The 19,250-nt window shown below is 41.3% G+C and overlaps 1 protein-coding gene across 1 annotated transcript in view; it reads right to left on the bottom strand.

Moving 5' to 3' along the window:
• Positions 1-19,250, bottom strand: part of TAF4B (TATA-box binding protein associated factor 4b) — a 73,995-nt gene that overhangs the window by 14,845 nt on the left and 39,900 nt on the right. Inside the window, exons 11-13 of the mRNA XM_048289170.1 lie at positions 17,112-17,242; positions 11,652-11,777; positions 10,674-10,730 (exon numbers count right to left, since the gene is read on the bottom strand). Of these exons, the coding sequence (XP_048145127.1) occupies positions 10,674-10,730; positions 11,652-11,777; positions 17,112-17,242 (314 nt within the window). The remainder of the gene's footprint in view (positions 1-10,673; positions 10,731-11,651; positions 11,778-17,111; positions 17,243-19,250) is intronic.

The raw sequence follows: 19,250 nt of genomic DNA, 5'->3' as shown, positions 1-19,250 counted from the left end.
AGTGTAAACACTTAAAACCTTATTTATCAAAATTCACTCAATTCACTCAGCTTGGTTTTTTCCAAGTGTACAGTATTGCTCTCAAGAATACTTTACAGACTATAAACTTTCAAACTATTAGTATTTTGCAATTGTCTGAGGTTAACTCCAGCCAGCCTACTTGCATAAAATGTTCAAGATACACTTTCCTCTAATCTCAGTCTTGAAAATTTATCTTTATATTCAGGAACACACTGCAGCCAGTCAGAGACGAGGGAGAGTGAAACTTAATCAAAAAAATAACTTGAAACTTCACAAACTATGAAAGATTGAGGCTTAGAAACTACTTAAGCGGGAGCAATAAAATGCTCAGAATAAGCATTAAATCTCAGCAATAAAATGCTGAGATTTTTTGGCAGAGGCAGGTGCTGACTTCCAGCCTCAGCTGCCCAGGCCTCCAACACCTGGAGCCACCCCTCCCTACAGGCAGCCATGGAGCATCCCTGCAGAAGTGAAGTACTCCTTCCTGCCAGCAGTGTAGCTCAGCCATCACGATGGTCACATGTACACCAGAGTCTTCCTGCCATGAGAAGGGGCATTGCAACGTGCCATGCACACAGCACTGCTCTGGGGAAAGATTAAATTCCTAAAGGCTCCAGTGAAAAAGAAAACCAGAAGGGGAAAGATGATTTTCTTTAATTTCAGAACCATTACACTTAAAGTAAAAGGACTTTTAAAACTATTAAACTTAAGACAAAGCAAAACAAAACAGAAGCCTTTATTAGTCTAGCCTTGTGCTTCCATCCCTGGGAATCACTAGAAACACATCCCCCTCCTCTCTCAAAAATAACGCCCTACAAAACACACAGCAACCAGCTTCACTGCAGTTAAGACTTGCCAAAAAGATGTGGCTGCTGAACACCTCTGGCTTGAAGCAGCACTGAAATAAGCCCCTCTCTCCTTTTTACAGCTGCTGTTGATGGGCAGCCATGGTCAAGTGGGAGGACAAGAGGCACAGCTATGAATTACACACCAAGAGGGCTTGGGGTTGGCATCAGCATGGGCTGGAGGGGACTGGGCGGGTTGAGGCTCTCCTGGTGGAGCACCAGGGTGCTGCTCTGGTTGAGGACTGGGCAGTGCCTTGGCACCATCACCATTTACCCCAAGGAATTCAAGCGGACCAAGCGTGCTGCTGGCACAGACACCCTGCAGGAGGGAGCACTGCTGCTGGAGGGCAGTGCTGGCAGAGAGCCTACCAATAACAAAGGAGAGGATGACTCTTGGGGCACTGTATGAAAAAGATGTGCTTTCCAGAAGCAGAATTGATGCATCTTTGACCAAGCAGTTCCCAAGACAATGCCGGAATCACACGTCATTACCAACATCTGCTCTCTCCAATACATTTTCCACCTCCTAGCTAGTCAAAGGATTTTTCAAATCATTCAGAATCTCACCAGGGGTTTGGAGCAAAAGAAAAAAAAATCATAGTCTTGTTGCATTCTACACATCTCGGGGATTTTTCTGAGAACATAATTAAGACAAATGAATTTAAACATTCAATTTCTATAATGGACTCAACAGATCCCCATTAAGCGATATGGGCAGGCATCCAAATTACCCTGCTGAAGCCAGCAAAATCATCTTTTCATCAAGTTTTGTTCCATTAAAAATTGCAGATTAAATGTCTAAACATTGTGTGAGCAGTTAAAAGCACAGGATAAAGAGAAGACAGGCAGATAATGTCAAGGGATACCCGAGGATACTGGCTAGCTAACTACTGCCAGATTTTCCTAAACGAGATTAGGGCAGAGCAAGAGGTGACTATGTGCAGTCAAATCTTTCTTTAACAGTTAGTTTTGTAGCATGTAAGTTAGGGAAGAAAGATCACTGCAGCAAGGGACAGTAAAAGTAGTATATACACTTTATTAAAATATAACACAGAGAAGCTGCATAGTTTCCCTTCCAGAGGTCAGTTTTATTAACATGGATGTCTGAGTACAATAGGATACAAAGAGAAACTGTCACACCCAGGTGAAATCACACCATCAAACTTATCTTGACAACAGATGAATCTTTTTCCTTGACGATAGAAGTGTGTGATGGCAATTCCAGAGGAGCAGGGGGAAGCTGCACCATACATCAGACCCCCAAACTAGCAGGCTGCCCCTCAACCTGACTTACTTCATCTGCTGAAAGATGCTGCTGTTCCATCACAACACAAGAACCCAACACATGCTCCATTCAAAATTTGTTCCCCAAGAAGGGCATTAAGAGGGGATGGCTTCCAGGCAAGTGGCAAATGAATGTTCATGCTTCTTTTCCCCCCCATCCAATTTTCACATATGCTAAGAATTGCAGTACAAGGAGTTCTAAAATCCTGTGTATAAAGATCAAATTGCTACGAAAACGTCTCAGAACTTGTAAAATAGTCTTTGTTGCTGCTGGCCTTTTTAATAATAAAAATAGGGTTTAAAGTCTGGTCTTGCAGCAAGCAAGAATCTCTAGGGTGACACAATAACCATTTTAGTTAATCTGACCTGCAGCAGAAATCAGGAAATAGGGTATGTTTTAAAGTCCTTCCTTATAGTGAAATGGCATTTGCAGCATGGCTGTAATCACACAAAATGAAAGGTTTCAAAATTGACCTCTCTGTTCTTCACTCAATCCTCTGAGAAAAATATTTCTTTTCCTGCTCACAGAAATTCTCTCACGTCTCATACCCCACATTTCAGAAAATACGCAAAATCTATTTTTACTGTTACACCAACGACATTTTTGAGGCACTTTAATATTAAAAAATAAATTTCAAGTTGTATAAGAAGACAAGAAATGCTTCAGCTATGAGATGCTGAAACTTTTACTTAAAGCAATACTGCAGATTGGTTTTAAACTCTTTTGGTTACACAGTACATGATAATGTGGTTGCCTGCCTTATCAGAGCCTCAATAATGCAAGTTATGCAAATCTCGAGGTTTTCCCTAAGGAAGAAGAGTCCCTTAAACACAACTGATGACAAATATACACTGCTATAAATAAAGTCAACTAATTCACAGCAGCTAATCCATGATGTGTACAGCAAAGGGTGGCTGTATTATCAAAGCTGAGGGAAAAAGAGTGTTACCCAGTTGAATACCAGTTCACTTTGGAAAAGCTGTAAATGAAAGCCTTTGTGTCTGGTCACAAAGTACCCAGCACAGGATTCAGGTATTTGGTATAAACTTTCATAGAAGACAAAGTACATGCAACATTTACTTAAAGACATTTACTCCTCAAAAAAATGTTTTACCAGGGAAGGTTTTTCTACAGGTAGAGATGAGATCACCTGCCTTAGCCAGGGCTCACAGAGCAGTAATGGGACTGAGGTTAAAGCAAAGCCGGAGAGGTGGCCCTTGTCCAGCAGATGACATGCCAGCATCGTGCTGGCACGAGAAATTCTTACCACTGTCTGTTCTGCAGGCACTTCAATATACTAAAGTATACTTCAATATACTAAATATAAAATATACTTCAATATACTAAAGTACTATGAAACAAATCTGAGGAGTAGGGAAAAGAAATCTCTCTTCATTTGAATGCTAGGAACTTATGCTTAGGGAAAAAAAAAGCCAAGAAATTGTCTTGGCAATGCAATAACAAATAAATACAGCCCCATGGATGTAAATGAGCTCAGAAGAAATGCTGGCAAGACAGATGTGGCTAAACACCACAATCCTGGACTTGGTTATAATTAATACAAGGGAAAGACTTAAAAGTATATGTACTCTATATATATACTGAGTTCAATATTAAGTAAGAAGTGAGGATGTCTCCACATATGACATTACAGGCAGATAGAGTATAGGACAGATTAAATAAATATTTAAACTAACAGAAGAACTGGCAGGAAAGGAAACCAGGGAAGGCTGAAGACAACTTAATGTATGCCTAAGGGTTATGTGTGCTATCCAGCAATAAGTACATCAGGAGTAATAAAAGCACTAAAGTAGATGAACAAGAATTTGTATAACACTTGCAGGGGGAAAAAAAAAAGAAAGGAATATAGGCATACAAAAGAGGCAGAAGCTCCCAATTCTATCAGCTTCCACAATAAAGAAACTAAACAATAAATTAACAAATAGTAAAATTCAAAGTAAGTCAAAGAAACTGTGACCAAATTTCAATGTCTACCTTTTTCTAGCTCGCATCTGTGAAAAAAAAAACCTCAAAACCTATCTGAGGCTTTTATTTCCCTTTACTGTGTATTTTTAAAGAACTAAGTACTGAGGTACCTTTTTAGTGGGGCCACGTATCCCACTGAAATGACTTTTCTCTTTTTTCTTTCCATTCTTGTTTTCTGACCAGCTTTTTCAAGCGAGGTTTCACTGGGTTTCATTGTGTCCTCTGTTTAGTACTTTGAAAGTTGTCTACTGCTCTCAGTCACTTCTCCCTTCATTGTCTTTGGAAGAAAGAACTGCAATTTTTTTTCACACTCCCTTTAAGCATTTTAAGGAACTTGAGAAGAAAATGAAAATTAAACCTTAAAAATCTGCTTTCAATCCCAAGCCTCTCACACTGGTTGTCATGAAGCTCAATGAGCATTACTGCCTCCAGCCTTTACCTTTCCTATACAAAATTTTCTGCCCTACAGGTTGAATGCAGCTGAATAGCAGACTTCTCATATGGGGGACATTCTCTGAGGAAAACTGACACTTGGAGGCTGCATATTTAAACATTTACCATAGTCTCCTCTTGCCTATAATGCAATTTCTCTTCTTGCAATTGCTTCCTTTCAAACTGTTTTAATTATCCATACAATTAGTTTCCACTGACTTTTCCCTCTGTTGTAATTTAGATTTAACAGCAGAAAGGCAGAATAGCATGCACTAGTTGGAAAGGCAGTCCTGACTTATAATGGAGCTGTGTGTAATACTGTAGATTTCTTTCAGGTTAATATTCACCAGACCTGCTTCAGTGGCAGAACAGGCCCTACAGGGGCTGTGTCCCCCAAGACCAGGTGCTTTGTCTGTCCAAAAGGGTGCAATAAAATGCTTTGGAGAACAACAGAACATTTTTCCAGGATAGCCACAAAGTAATCTACCCATAGGAAGAGGGGGAAAAAATCCTTCAGTTGATACTTGACATTTCCTAATGTATAATTAGCTCCACACAAGGAAAAAATCCAGGGCACCGTGACTTCCTGACTCCTTATTTTGCCCACTCTTGCTAAGCATTTCCTATGTGTTGGAGTGTGTATTGCCTTTTACCATTTTTCTTTTTTGTTTAACATTATTGATACATTTCTGTGTTTTCTAGGACACTTGGAGCATGCATTCCCCTGTGCAGTCCCATCATCTTGCCTTACTTGGAGGCCCAGGGCAGTTCTTGGGTGTCTGGCATCAAGCTCTCCATGTGCTTTCAGACACTGCCTAGGCTAATTTTGCTGCAAGGACAAGAAACAGACTACAGCACCACACTCCAAGGCAACCTATTCCACAATAATATTTTGTTATCCTTATCCACAATAACCTTAATAATTTTGTTATCCTTATCCACAATAAGGTTTTGTTTCGGATGCTATCACTTGGGAGAAGACTGTTCAATGACCATCAGCAGGCAGGTTTCTCTATCTCATCATGCAGTCCACCCAACACTTCTTGGCAGAGAACTCTCCAGATCTTCACTATCATTTTCTTTTTGTACTTTCAGCCCTAAAATTTCCTCCGTTAGCAAGTTTCTAATCTAGGGCCGTACTTACAACTGGTTCTATGTCCATTCTCTGTCTCTCAGACAAACTGAGAAAAGGCTATTTGTAAATGCAGGAACAGAGTTAATGGAGTTTTGTGGGGGGGGATGTTTTTCACTAAAGGTAGTTGTTATCATCTTTCAGCCAGATGGTTTTAGGATATTCAGTGCAGTGTCTCGGCTGCTCTTTTCTTACGTTCCTTCAGAACACCAACATGAGTATCACAAAGAGGCATTTGCTTCGCTTTTTAGCTCACCCAATAATATAACACTTTGTGGAATTTCCATTCCTGACTTTCTTCAAGACTTGTAACACACCAAATCTCTGATTAATCTGCAAGGCTACATTGCAGCTAACAAAATTTATGTCTCTTTGATAATCATGGGGGGTTTTTTTGTTTCTCAAAACATGCAGAAGCAGGTAAGAAACACTACAGAACAATAAAGATAATATAAATCAGGCAATTAAGCAGAAGCTCTTAGGATGTCACTGAAGGCTCATAAAAAAAGGCAACTGATCACAATGAGGTCTTGTTTTGATTGCAGCATCCTGTGCTTGCTTTTTTGAGAGATTCTGATTAACTTCTGCCCTGCCACAAGAGTGGTCTTAAATAATTTGAACTACTGGGTCCAGAAGACTACATAGAGAAGCAGCATTAAGAGGAACAAGAAAACAAATAGCTTGAAAATGTGAGTTGGAGGCGGTAGGGCAAGCAGTGAAGAATCAGGTTACAGTGACTTGTTACCTGAGATATGAGAGGAAATATGGGAGTTAGGAAGTTATATGAAACAGGGAAAGATGGTAACTGTTGAAAAGATACTACAGAACAACTAAAATTTCAGTCATTACTATGTAAAACCCAGAACGCACTGGAATCGTGCTGGCTCTTTGTTTGATCTTTTCAATAGGGTTGTTTTATCTCTACAAAAACCATAGGGTTTGCTGTTTTCCTCACAGTCAGTTGATACTAAAGGTATTGAATTTTCTCAGCATCTCATCTACCGCCGTCTTGCATCTGTGTCAAAAAAATGCACGAGTGCGTCAAGCAGGCTGGAACAAGGGAGTGGGAAGATGTGTGCAGTCACAAGTGAACAGAGCTGCTGAGAGCAAGGAATGGGGCAGGCAGATCTGCTGTCCATCAGGTGCTTGTGCCACACACTCCTTCCCCTAACTCAAGATGCAGCTGCTCCCCTTTATCCACTCACAAGTGACACAAGGTAAGAGCAGGGATAAAGGTGGCTACTATGGAAATAAGCAAAGATGCTCTCCGTAAAATACCTGCTCACCTGCTCAACCCCAAGCAGCAATCCTGCCCAGATACATTCTGAAAGGTTTGCCCAGGCTCAGCCTTAAGCTTCCTGAAGCCATACTACAAAAGCACACTCACTTTTGAAGAGGATGGACAGAAGTACAAAGAAATTAGGAAAAATTCCTTCACCAAAAGGGTTGTCAAGGATTTAAACAGGCTGCTCTAGGAAGTAGCTGAGTCACCACCCTTGGTGATATTTAAAAAACGTTTAGATGTGGCACTTAGGGACAAGGTTTAGTGATGGTCCAAGACTTGGCAGTGCTGGGTTAACAGCTGGACTCGATGATCTTAGAGGTCTTTTCCAACCTAAATGATTCTAAGGATCAGAGCCTATATTCAGAATTATAGTACACACTGCTTAATACTGACACTTTTACAGGTCTTCTGGGATGCACTGTTCATATGGCTGGCTTGCACATTTGACAGTATCCTACACCTACTCAGTTTAGGAAAGCTCATTTCAGAAAAGGGGATGAAGGCACAGATACAGCAACAAGAATCACACTGACTGAACGTTTGCTTTGTAACTGGAAGCACTGTAGCAAGTAGAACAGGAAATAGCAGAAACCACCTAAAAAGAGGTATGGTTTAATAGCGCAAACATCAGGGACAATGAGAGGACTCTATCCTCTCAGTTTGAAGAGGCAGATAAGGCAGAATGAAAAACAGGGGTAATTTGCCCAGACTGCAGGAACACCACTGCACAAAGAGCTGGTCCATGAGGAGAGCAAGGACAAAATTCTTGAGTGCACAAAGCAGCAGCTTGGGGCAAGCCTTGCAGCTGTCTCAGAAGGAATGTGCACTTTCCATGGGCATTAAAATCTGCTGAAACAGGTGAAGGAGGGAAGTAAATACAGACTTAATTCATGGCAAGCTACATAGGCTAAGAATATAGGAAAGTAAACGACTTAGCATAGGGGAAGTTTGAGGCAATAGGTCATGCAAAAAGGGATGAAAAGGTCACAGCAATTATGTACAGCCTTTTGGATGAAAGAATCCACTGCAGAGTCTCTGGATGTACTTCCAGCAATGTTAAAATGTTGCTTCCAGCTACTGGATGACAGCACATCCTGGATTTATAAGTATTCATTATCAGGATGTACACCCTGCGTTTTAGGAAACTTTGCTTTAGAACATGCTACAGTGCCATTACCCCACACCCTCTCCCAGGGCATCACCATCAACATAGAAAAGACAGCTTTGAGGAAGGCAGGTCCATATTCATTCTTAAAGAACTATAAGCAGACAATCAGACCAGGATTTCTGGCAGATACTCGACTGGAGTGACCTGGAAAGGATCTGATTCCAGCTGACAGAGGTATCAAAGTTTCCAAGTTTGGTTCCTTAGGAGCAGACTAGAACCACAACATGATAAGACAGATAAACAAGCCATTTCAAGCCTTCATCCCAGTGTACACCATGCTTCTGGGTTACCAGTTCTAGTCTTGGGATATTTGTTGATTTTTATTTTGCTCTTATTCCAGTCCTATTCATGCTTGCATTTTTTCAGTGCAAATGTGTGCAGACCATTTTTTCTCCAAACTGTCAATAAAGCGCTACATTTTTCCAGCTGCACTTGCTCTCATTTCCACTCAATCTTGAGATGGTCTCAGATGAAAAAGCACCACTGGCACAGAAGGTGGGTGTCCTCACTCTCCATGAGAAGCTTGGAGAAGCTTCTGGCTGCCTTATTCTCTAGCGAACAAAGCAGCAGGACAGAGGGCAAGTGAATACCAACACAAATATCTGTGTTGCCCCAAGAGGCACATCTGCCTCCTCTTCTTTTGGTGGAGCAGTTGGAGACTGTCCCTCTGGGAGCAGCACAGCATGGAGAAACGTGCAGGACAAAGAGTGATGCAGGTTGTGTTAGTGTGGCACAAGGTGAGATGCACTGAAGGAGGGGAGCTCAAGACATATCAGAACACCAAGCACTACACTTAGATGCCTTCTCTGCTCTGTTGGCTCCTTTTTTTGTACACCACTATGCCAGTTTTTATAAGACATCTCATGAACAATATCAGTGAATCTAACCCTAACTAATCTAATCTAACATCTTTGTGTTCTAAATATGCAAACCACAGAATATTTTTCATGATCTTACCATTACTGTTCAGAAAACAAGAGAAAAGAAGCTGCATAAATGAATTACTCTGCAGTCTTTATTAAAAGAAAGTACATTTAGAAACAATCAGATGATGCAGAGGTAAAGTCACCTACAAAACAAGACAGATTAGCATCACCCACTGATTGTTGATCCTGGTGGCACTACAGGCAAACTGGGAAGGGCTTTAGGGCAACTTTGTACTCACAGATTGTAGGAATGAAGAAAGAGTTGTAAGCAGAAACAAAGAATTAAAAGATAGATAGTAAAGCAAGTTTCTTCTCTCTCATTTTACAAATTTCCTCTACTATGGTACAGATCCAGAGCATTGATTTGAATGCTATTTTACTGGATTTCCATTTGTTTTGCCTGGGCCTCTACATTAATCCAAACAAAAAGGGCCTTTAAAGCATTCATAAATAACCTGCTGCTGCTGCTGCTGGCACCTAGGAGCCAAGTGCAGCAATGTTAAGCAACAACAAATTTCATAGTTCAAGAGGCACAGTTAAGGAAAAAGGTTGCTCAGAAAATCACTCTCATTTAGCACAAAGATCCTTAAAAATTGCATGAAATCAGTCAAGTAACTATAGAAACCAATTTCTTCAGCTCTGTATCACACGTCTCACACCTCAATTGTCTTTATTATCGTCTGCTGTCAGATCCTTAATCAGAAATGTGAACAGGCTTGATGATTTATTCAGCAGGGAAAAGAATCTGTAGGTCAAGTGAAAAATTTCACACACACATACACACGCACACACATCTTCAACCTTAGGTACTTTCATTTCATTCTGTTCCCAGTAGCTCTGGGGGCAACTCCAGTGAGATCCAATATTAAGGCTCAATTAAAATAAGCTCCAATTAGTGGAGCTTTTTTCTCTCAGGCTAGAAAAGTCAGGAAATGGATATTGGGAAATGTAAAAAGTCAGCTACTGAGAGGAGGCTGCAGACATAAATGAACTTATTTGTTGATTTCTACAGTTGCTATGCAGAGGCCTCTGGGAGTAAAAGCTTAACCAGTCTAAGCTATAAACTAAAACCCCTGCAGCTAAACATGAACTGTGTGAAACAAGGGCTCCATTCCAGAACAGAAAACTGCTGGGCCCAGAAAATTAAAAGCCAGAGGCATTTTCCATTTAAAACTAAATCCCAGTACCGCCTCCCAGCCAAAGAATTATAAGCAGTATCAGATTTACAAAACGAACAATTACCCTGGAAAAATGTAGCCTATTGTACAGTCCCAGATGCTAAATCTCAAAGTTTCTTTTTTTTTTTTTTTTTCTAATCCCACATTATATTCCTACCAAGTGTACTGCTGCAGTTTACAAAGGACTGTTTCTAGACAGGATTGAAACTGCAAAAATAAAATGTTAAAAAAAGAGAGCTCATAATTCATTGACCTCATTTGAAGCACTGCCCTTGCCTGTGGCAGTTCCTGTCCTTCCCCAAGGCCTCTGCAAATGGTATGCAGCAGCAAAATAAACCCTGACCTAATTGCCAGGACAGGGCTGCCAACCTTCTCTCAACACACAAAGGCAAGCATGGTAACTGGGAAGTCCTACCTCTTTCGCTTTCTGCTTTAACCACAGTTGCTCTGGATCTTCTTTATTGAAACGGCTCTACCAAAGGAAGAGGAAAAAGATTGAATAGAAATTACTGGCATCCAAACACCATCCTAGCTGTTAAATATTTAATAAATGACAGTTTTCTCTGGTGATTGAAAGATTTAGCTCCAGGGGTGAATGCCTCAATCCAGACTGGCTTCCATCCCCCTCCACGCACATACGTGCACACCCCTCCTCATCTGGGCCGGCTGCCTCTGCTCTAGCCTGAGGCAAGATTAAGCTGAAAATGATGCTAACACTGTCAGTCAGGTCCAGTCTAGGCATGATGTTGTTCATGTCAGCAGCAGGCACTTAAAAAGGACAGGAAGTATAGGAAAGAAAGGGAGTTGTATTCATGCAAGCACAACACAGTTCTTTCAACTCTAGGTTAGGCTTCCACCCAAGTGGCTCCAGAATTTGGCTTGAAACAAAAACAAAAGAAAAGAATAAACAGAAGATGGTCAAGTCTCAGCTGATGAAGCAACATCTACCGTCATTTTTTTCTCTTCTTCTTGAGGTGAGGGAAGAGAGAAGAAACTTATTCTGTACTAGCAACAGCTCCATCAGGGGTTCATGGATGCTGTGGTACCAGCTCCAAGGCTAGCCTTCTGAACTTGACTACAGGAAACAGATTCACCTGCAAGGGTGGTGGATTTCACCAGGCTTCTGTTTCAGAGGCAAAAAGAGATCCAGGAAGGACATCTGTAGCTTTTTACTTCGGGAGTTCACCCCATACATTTCAAAGAACTCTTGTGGACTTGTTTTAAAATGTAAATAGGTTAAATCCTTTTCTGTATAGCCTCAATTGTCCTTAACATTACAGATTTTCAGTGACAAGGTTAATGGTTACTATATTGAAAGCAGAAGTAGGAGAAACCTGAAGATGTTCACCAATCTAGGGGACATGACTACTTCCTTGGAAAGCCAGAGTCTTACCTTGGCTGCTCGAAGAAACATTTCACGTTCCTCTTCATCTTTTCTCTGCTTTTCTAGGTGATCAAGCTTCTCAAGAAATCTCAGTTGTGCTCTGGTGTCACTACATACAATGTACGTATCACTCCCCTGGGAAAAAAAAGTTTGTTACAGACAACCAGGCTTTTATATCTACCACTAGAGCTAATAAACCTAATGGGAACAATCTGAAAAGAACAACACTATTTTTCTAAGCTGAAAAGTGTAGGCTGTTTTAGAAAGACTTCAGGTGGTAGGTAGTCATTTAGTCATCTCTCCAGCGAAGCGTGTTTTCATGTGTCTGTGACTAGTAAGAGGTTATTGAACAAATGACATTAACAACATCCAGTCTATACTGACTACAATAACAGAAGTCTTCCCTAACCTTAGACTAAAGACTGAAATTTTGTTTTAAACCAGCAACCTCATATCCAGTAAACATGGTGGGGGGGAAAAAAAAAAAAAGAATTGTAAAGCAGCAGGGCATAATATCTTTTCTCCTTTGAAGAGAAAAAGAAAAGTAGAATTTGACATTTTAAGTTTTAGTGTTTTGTGTTCTAGTTTAGGCCATTTAATGCATCAGTTGAAACAAGCATCACCTGGTATTTCCAAAAAGAAGTTTTATGTATTGGAGGCGTGGTTTAGAACCAGTTATAATGAATCTTAGGGGTGAACAAGGTGAAATATATTATACACAGTTTATTATAGCTTTAAGAACACGTATCTTTGCCTCAGTGAATGCTTTCAAGTCACAGAAAAGTTGAAAGGTAACCTGGGGAAGTCATCTGGTCCAGCCACCTGTACAAACCTGGGCCAGGGAATACTAATGATCAATTCCAACAACCTCTGGACACACAGGCATTGAAACAAGACTGAGGTCCTTTTGGTCTAAAGAACAACAATCAGTAGTTTATTTTACGTTCTATTTTTGCCCCCACTGGAAAGCCTGAGTTGACATTTACTTTAGCTCAGAAAGGCAGAAAAAGGAAAGATCCAAAAGGTGGTCAACTGGCAATGAAAAGCTTGGTTTTACTACTCTGCTCTTCCAAAGACAGGCTTCTTGAGCCATGTATTGGCCAGAGGGCATTTAGGCAACACAAGACAAGGAGCCCATTCTAGATGGGGCATGTCTGTGCCACCTGTTTGTACCATATTTTAGTGCACGTCCTACAGTTGTCTTCTTTCTCTGCTACTTTGTGGACTCTTTTTTTTTCCTGAGAAATCTATCCTGGGGCTTTTATCAGCCAAACACACTATGTACTTTCAGCAACTCTTCGTTCTACCCTACCCCAATCTCACACTGCAATGAAACAGCTCTGACACACAACTATTCTGAAGAAAGCACAGGATATTTTACAGCTGTATTTTAGGCAAGGTTCTATGTTAAATGTATGGACTATCAGTGACTTCAGTTGCTCAACTCTTAGTTTTCAAGGATACTATACTCAGACTCTTCTTCGCACACCGAGTTGTGCACTATGAAAAGATGGAAGGAAAGTACAAGTTTTATTGTGGGGCACTGTTGTCTCTGAATTTTCACAACTGAGTCAGAGCATGAAATCAATCTCTTTTCTGGTATTATGCTTGGTCCTTTTCAATCAGCCACCTCATCGTCATGTATTACCAACTGTGGCCCAAAACACACCATATGCTGCAACCAGAGATTTTCCCAAGCAGCGTCTGTGGCTCTGCAAAGAAGTCCAACAAACCTTTTCCCCCCTCTTCTATCACTGCTCAAGCTTTTTTAAACCGCTCCCCACAAAGCATATGCTATTCTTGAGTCATTCTCAGTACATCAGTACAACTTGTGTTGTAAAGTATTTGAACCTTGATAGTGTGCCCCAGCCAAACCATTTTTAGTTATTTTTACCAGAGCCCTCAGAGTGGGACCAGGCTGGAATTACCCTCACTGGCTTCACCTGGCCTTTCCACCTTCAGCTGCAGCACATCAGCCCCAAGACAGTTTTTAAGCTCCAGTCTGAAGGCTCCAAGGGAGAGGTGGGACAGATTTATATCAGCTCCTTGTCCTTTGCTGTCTTGTTGTTTGGATTTCCTGGACTAACTTGGCTGCTGATCACTGGATGGGTTTTGTTGCTGTCATCATCTCCATGCTGCTTGCCTAGATCAGGAGCCCCACCTGTTAGAGCCCTCAGGAATTCATCAAAGACTGAAAGGTAAACTGTGCTGAACTGGGAAAAAAGAAGCTAAAAAACTAAATACCAAGACAGCAAGGAATAGATAAAAAAGGACTGTGCTGTACTAGATTAAAACCAATCATGTTATCAGAAAAGTGCATGCAGAGCTCATGGACAGAAGAGAGAAACCAATCAAGCAATGTGAGATCTCATGCACAGCAGTTGGAAAATGTATATGTACTGCATAATGGATAAGTTGTAAAATGTACAAGTAGAGTAACATGCATAAGTAGTATAAGATAAGCAAGTGATATGTATAAGTACTGTGTTATGTAGAAGTTGTAAAAGGTGTAAGATGTGTAAGTAGTGTGATATGTGGAAGTTGTAAGTTATAAAATGTATAAGTAAGTGAACTGTGTAAGTACATACAAGGAGATAGAATGTATAAGTAAGCGAAGTGTACAAGCAGGGTATTATGTCAAAGCTGTGAGATGTGTGAGTGCAGTGTATTTTAAACAATAAGATGCTTCTGCGTAATCATATTGATTCATTGATCAGAAGGCATGAGTTCCCGCAAACTTGTTTTGAAGCACCAGCTCATAATAATTCACCACCATGCCACAATCCTTTTAACAGGACAAAGAAGAAAGCTGTAGTACCAGAAGATTATTTTTTCCAAAGTTTAGAACTGTTTCACTTTGGAATACCCAGATATTTACACATTTTAAGACAAATCCATGACTCTATACCACCCAGCAATGTAAGTCTCTCAACCAGAAGCTCCCCAGTGCACTACCATGACCTTATATGGGACAAGAAATAGGTGCATCCATAACAGTATTTCAGCTCATCACCTGTTTTAAGACAGCTTATTTCAGGAGTTTTAAAAGAGGAACCCCTGCAGTTATATTTTGTCCTACTCCATAAACTTCTCTGTGGTCATTCAGCAGGGAATTGCTGAGACAGGAAACATTACATTGTACCCCTGCTCACGACTCGTAGCCGGTGCTGCCATGATGAAGCATTATCACCCACATCCTATGGCCCTACAGATAATGCAGTTTAGTGTTGTGGCATTTCAGTGCTACTGCATGAAGGGGAAATGTTTTCATGGACTGTTGTTTTTGCCCAGCACCATACCATGCCTCTTGGAGCCATGAGCTCAGGGGCTCCAGCCACAGGAGCATGGCAGCTGTTTCATGCTGGGATGAACCCACATAAAAACCCTTTCCCTTTACGGTCTTACAAAGGCTCTAATACGAGCACTGCAACAAGAGCTGCATCACAGAGAGCAGCTCACAACCATCTGAAAGGCTATTCCTACTTCCCATAAAGAGACCACCATCACAGTTTTATCCCTATTAAGTTAGTGACTTCCAATTATATTGTTTTTTCTTAAATTTAGCAAAAAAAGTACAAAAGTTGACAAGCCTACATGATGGCATGGCATGAAGCTTTTACCCTGCCAATTCACTCTCTCTGAAGGGCGGTCTGTCAGATGAAAGCTTCCAGGCATGAGCTGAGCAAATTGGGAAAAAGAGTTTCCTGAGTATGATCCCATTAATTACTGGCCTTTCTACACCAACTCCTACCCTAACAAGAGCTACCTTGGTTTTACCACACCTATCCCTGTTACTGTCTTTTTGTAATGAAGATAGGTCAATACAAAGTCTTATGGAGCAACCACCCCACCCTCCTGGAAAGGCTCTGGGAATTTATCTGACATACAAGCAGCCCACATGGCGCAAGGGTACCCATCACTAGCCATGAGAGAAAAGGGAACAGGAGGTAAGCACTGGGGGAGATGGAATACAGGGCTGTATAAATACCTACATTAATACATAACGGGACTCCAACACCCTGCAGTGTTCTCTTCTTGAACTTAAGATTTCTCAAAGCCTGTCAGCATCTCTCACAATAACATTACTCACAAAGGTAATCCTGTAGGACACTCCTCTGCCGCGTAATACCATCTTCCTAACAAAAGAGGGGATCTGTGCCTCTAAGATTACTGTGCCAGTTACTTTTGCTTTTTTTTGTTTGTTTTGCTTTTGAGAAAAGAGGAAAAGAAAGCCAGCTTATTGCAATCTTATAATCTTATCATTGCTTCCGGCAATTCAATCAGACAAAAAACCTATCTTTTTTTCTATTGCTTTAGTTCCATGAGAAAGAAACCAGTCCTATCCAGCCTACTGCCCAAAAACATTTCCTTCTGTTCTCGATGTCTGCAAGACACTAGGTCCTACTGGTTACTCAGGACTTCAGCTTCCTCCTCACTTTTGCTCACAAGCTCAATTGTACCTCCAACTTTGGAGAAACAACATACAGCATGTGCAGTTTTCTAAAGTCTTTTCATAAAAAACTGTACTTTTCCTATATTCATTTTTTTTTCTATCACATCCTCTTCTGGCAAGGAACAGAATACTCCAACTGCTCCAGACAACACTGTAAATACTTAGAAGCTTCCAAATTGCTCTTTACTGTTGCTGCTCCAGTACTGAAAAGCCTATAAAAAGTGTTCAGTACAAAAATAACTCCTATTCCATAGGTTGCTCTTGTTAAATTTCATTAAGTGTCAAGTTCTTGTAAAAAAACTCAGACCTGAACAAACAGGAACCTAAGAGTTTACAAATACATTTGCCTCTGATTTCTTTTATTTTTTCTAAAACAGCTTCAGAATGAAAGAATTAAGGATTAGTATCTTGTTATGGAACGACAAAAGAAAAACAGAAAGAGCTGGTTTGGCCTGTAAATTATCACTTCCCATAGCTCACTGGGACACAATATACTTTATATTGAATTAAGCTAATACAAGATGGAGAAGAGGGAATAGGAGGTATCATGGGGGCAAAAAAAATATCTTAAGATGACAAGGGCCTCTGCCTTCACAAGAAGCACTTTCTAAAAGTAAAATAATCAATTTGGTTTCCCAAGGCTTTTTACTGAGCCAATACTGCAGTTCCACCAACGGTAAATGCGTAAGGAAAACACAAGCCCCTAAATCAACCCACCATCAAAAGCATTCAAAGTTAGCTTTACATTTACACGTAAGAGACTTTGTGTAACAGCCACCACTGCTATGGAAGAGTAGAAACACATGCATTTAGGCTTATGCTGGGCTCTACGAGCACCTGTGCAACAAGTCACATAGAACAGTTATTAGCTGGCCTAGAAACAGCTAAAACCAGCCTTCGGTAGATAGTGAGAATGCCAATGCTGCCTGTGATGTGCCCACACTTGGAAGAGGTTTACCTTCAAGGCTGCAAAGCAGGAAAACTTTGGTGCAAAACTTGCTAATGATTTCCTTTACCTTGTGGGTTGATACTCTGTGCCGAGCAATTACAGTTAGTTTTTCTAGGAGCCCTCGTAATCTCTCCTGTGTAGCGTGGGAGATCAAGTTCACAACATCAGAGTTAAGTTCCATAATGTCATGCCTTTTACCTGTGGAAGCAGAGAAAATCCATTACGTGTTTTAGTAGTAGCTGATAATTGAAATAATTAGCACAGCAGGTATTCTGTTCCCCCTGGAAGTCATACCCATTATGAATAAAGGTTTGGAGATTATGATTTTCCTGGTAAAGTCACAACTTCAAAGATCTTAGACATTACATTAATAAAACTTAGCCTGGAGCTTCAGAAAATATAGACATTGTTTCACTTAGCCTCCAGAACCACTCTCCTTGCAAGGTCATTTATAGGACAAAGTTAATAAGAACACAAATCAAGCTTCATGTTCAGAGAGGGGGAGAAGCGGTAGCTGTAGAAATTAGTGCCATATTCTGTTAATTCCAGTAATTAAAAAAATACAGAATTACATTTTGCCCTGCTTGACACCGTGCTTGTTAACAACTCATGACATTTATTTGACGAGCAGGAATGGGTTTTGCAGCGCACTCGAGGCACACGAGCCCCTCCGAACTGCCTTGACTGACCGACACAGGGCAGACAGACCCGACCAAGCCACGGCAGCCACGCGGACAGCGCAGCTTCCAGTCCAGCCGGGGTCATCCTGCCATCACCTTCAACCTTTTCTCTCGGGCTGCTGCTGATCCTCCGCGTTTCAGCAGCTGCGACCGAGGCTGGTGACAGCTCCAGGCAAGGCTGTGCTGGCCCTGCACCCAGAGCTGGGCACCACCTCTGTAACCTTCCCACGGCTGCAGGCTGCTGACGGAGAAGCCTTCCCGTGGTTGACACCATCGATCACTCCACGCAGCTCCGTCCAGACACCTGGGCGGCAGCGATTTTTCCCTGGTAGGCACGGCAGGCAGCAGTTCCACATGCCTCATACGTTGTACCTGTCAGAAGCACTTCTCCTTGCCCTGCGCTGCATTTACAGCGGCTGTAATACTTTATGATGCAATATACAGCATGCCTTCAAAACCCATTTCACTATTTACTGCCAAGTGAAGTGTTAAGAATGGATAAACAGCACACTGTAAAAAAACTAATCACCAATTTCATTTGCCTTCGCTACAGTAACTGAAAATGAATGACAATCTCACAAGACAGGGAGAACCTAGAATGTTTTCCCAGATACAATCAAAACATTCCCCCGTTTGATCAGTAAGCATTGGCCTGTAACTTAACTGAGTGCAAAGCTCATTTTGCTCAAGCACCTTTCAATACTTCCTCAGCAGCTTCTCACTAGACTATCAGATTACTGAAACACCAACTTAAACACAAAATAAAAATAAAATCCCTCCAAACCTCAAGACCTCCTCCCCCCCCCCCCCCCCCTTCTTAATCCAAAAAATGGCTCGGTTCAAAAGCAGACATGTTCACTTTCTGAATTGCTCTACTCCCTGGCAGTATTCCTTTCCTTGCAAACAAGCACTTTTCATTTATGACATGAATTATTGCTATTATCATTATTATTATTAATTTGGAACAACTACCATTCTAGCTATGAAGCAGCCAGGCTTTTATTTTCTGTCTTTCAACAAATTGTATTTACACCCACAACCAACAAATTATTCTAGAAATACTCTCCCTGTTTTTGCAGAGCTCTTTACTTTTCCTTATATCCACTTCCCACAAGTGACTGATTAATCCTCTCATGAATTTTGAGAAAATCTTCTAGGCACCAGTTCTGACGTGTATTTTCCCTTCATGACTAGAAACACAGCACTTACTATGCCCTCTACAGCTCGAGATGACACATCTGGCTAATGGTGCAGGAGCACCAAGGTTGCAGGTAGCACTTGCAAGTTACATGCTTGTCACAGGCTACCTGCTTACTCTGGACTAAGAACCACTTGTGTGTGAACACGTGGTTAAGCCACTGTGACAAGATTGTGACGGCACATTCAGGCTTTCCTGGATGGTCAGCTGTAAAACTCAGTGTTCCGGTACAGCAAGTACCGGGCAGAGGGCACAAGCAAGGAGCTGAGCAACATGCATCGAGTTTGCCGTCGAAGGCGGTGGGACCAGCCAGCGTGCTGCTACACAA

Source organism: Corvus hawaiiensis, chromosome 30 (genome assembly GCF_020740725.1).
Source record: "Corvus hawaiiensis isolate bCorHaw1 chromosome 30, bCorHaw1.pri.cur, whole genome shotgun sequence".
In the NCBI taxonomy this organism is placed as follows: domain Eukaryota; kingdom Metazoa; phylum Chordata; class Aves; order Passeriformes; family Corvidae; genus Corvus; species Corvus hawaiiensis.
The sequence above is the reverse complement of the archived record's forward strand: the minus strand, read 5'-3'. Positions and strand labels throughout refer to the sequence as shown.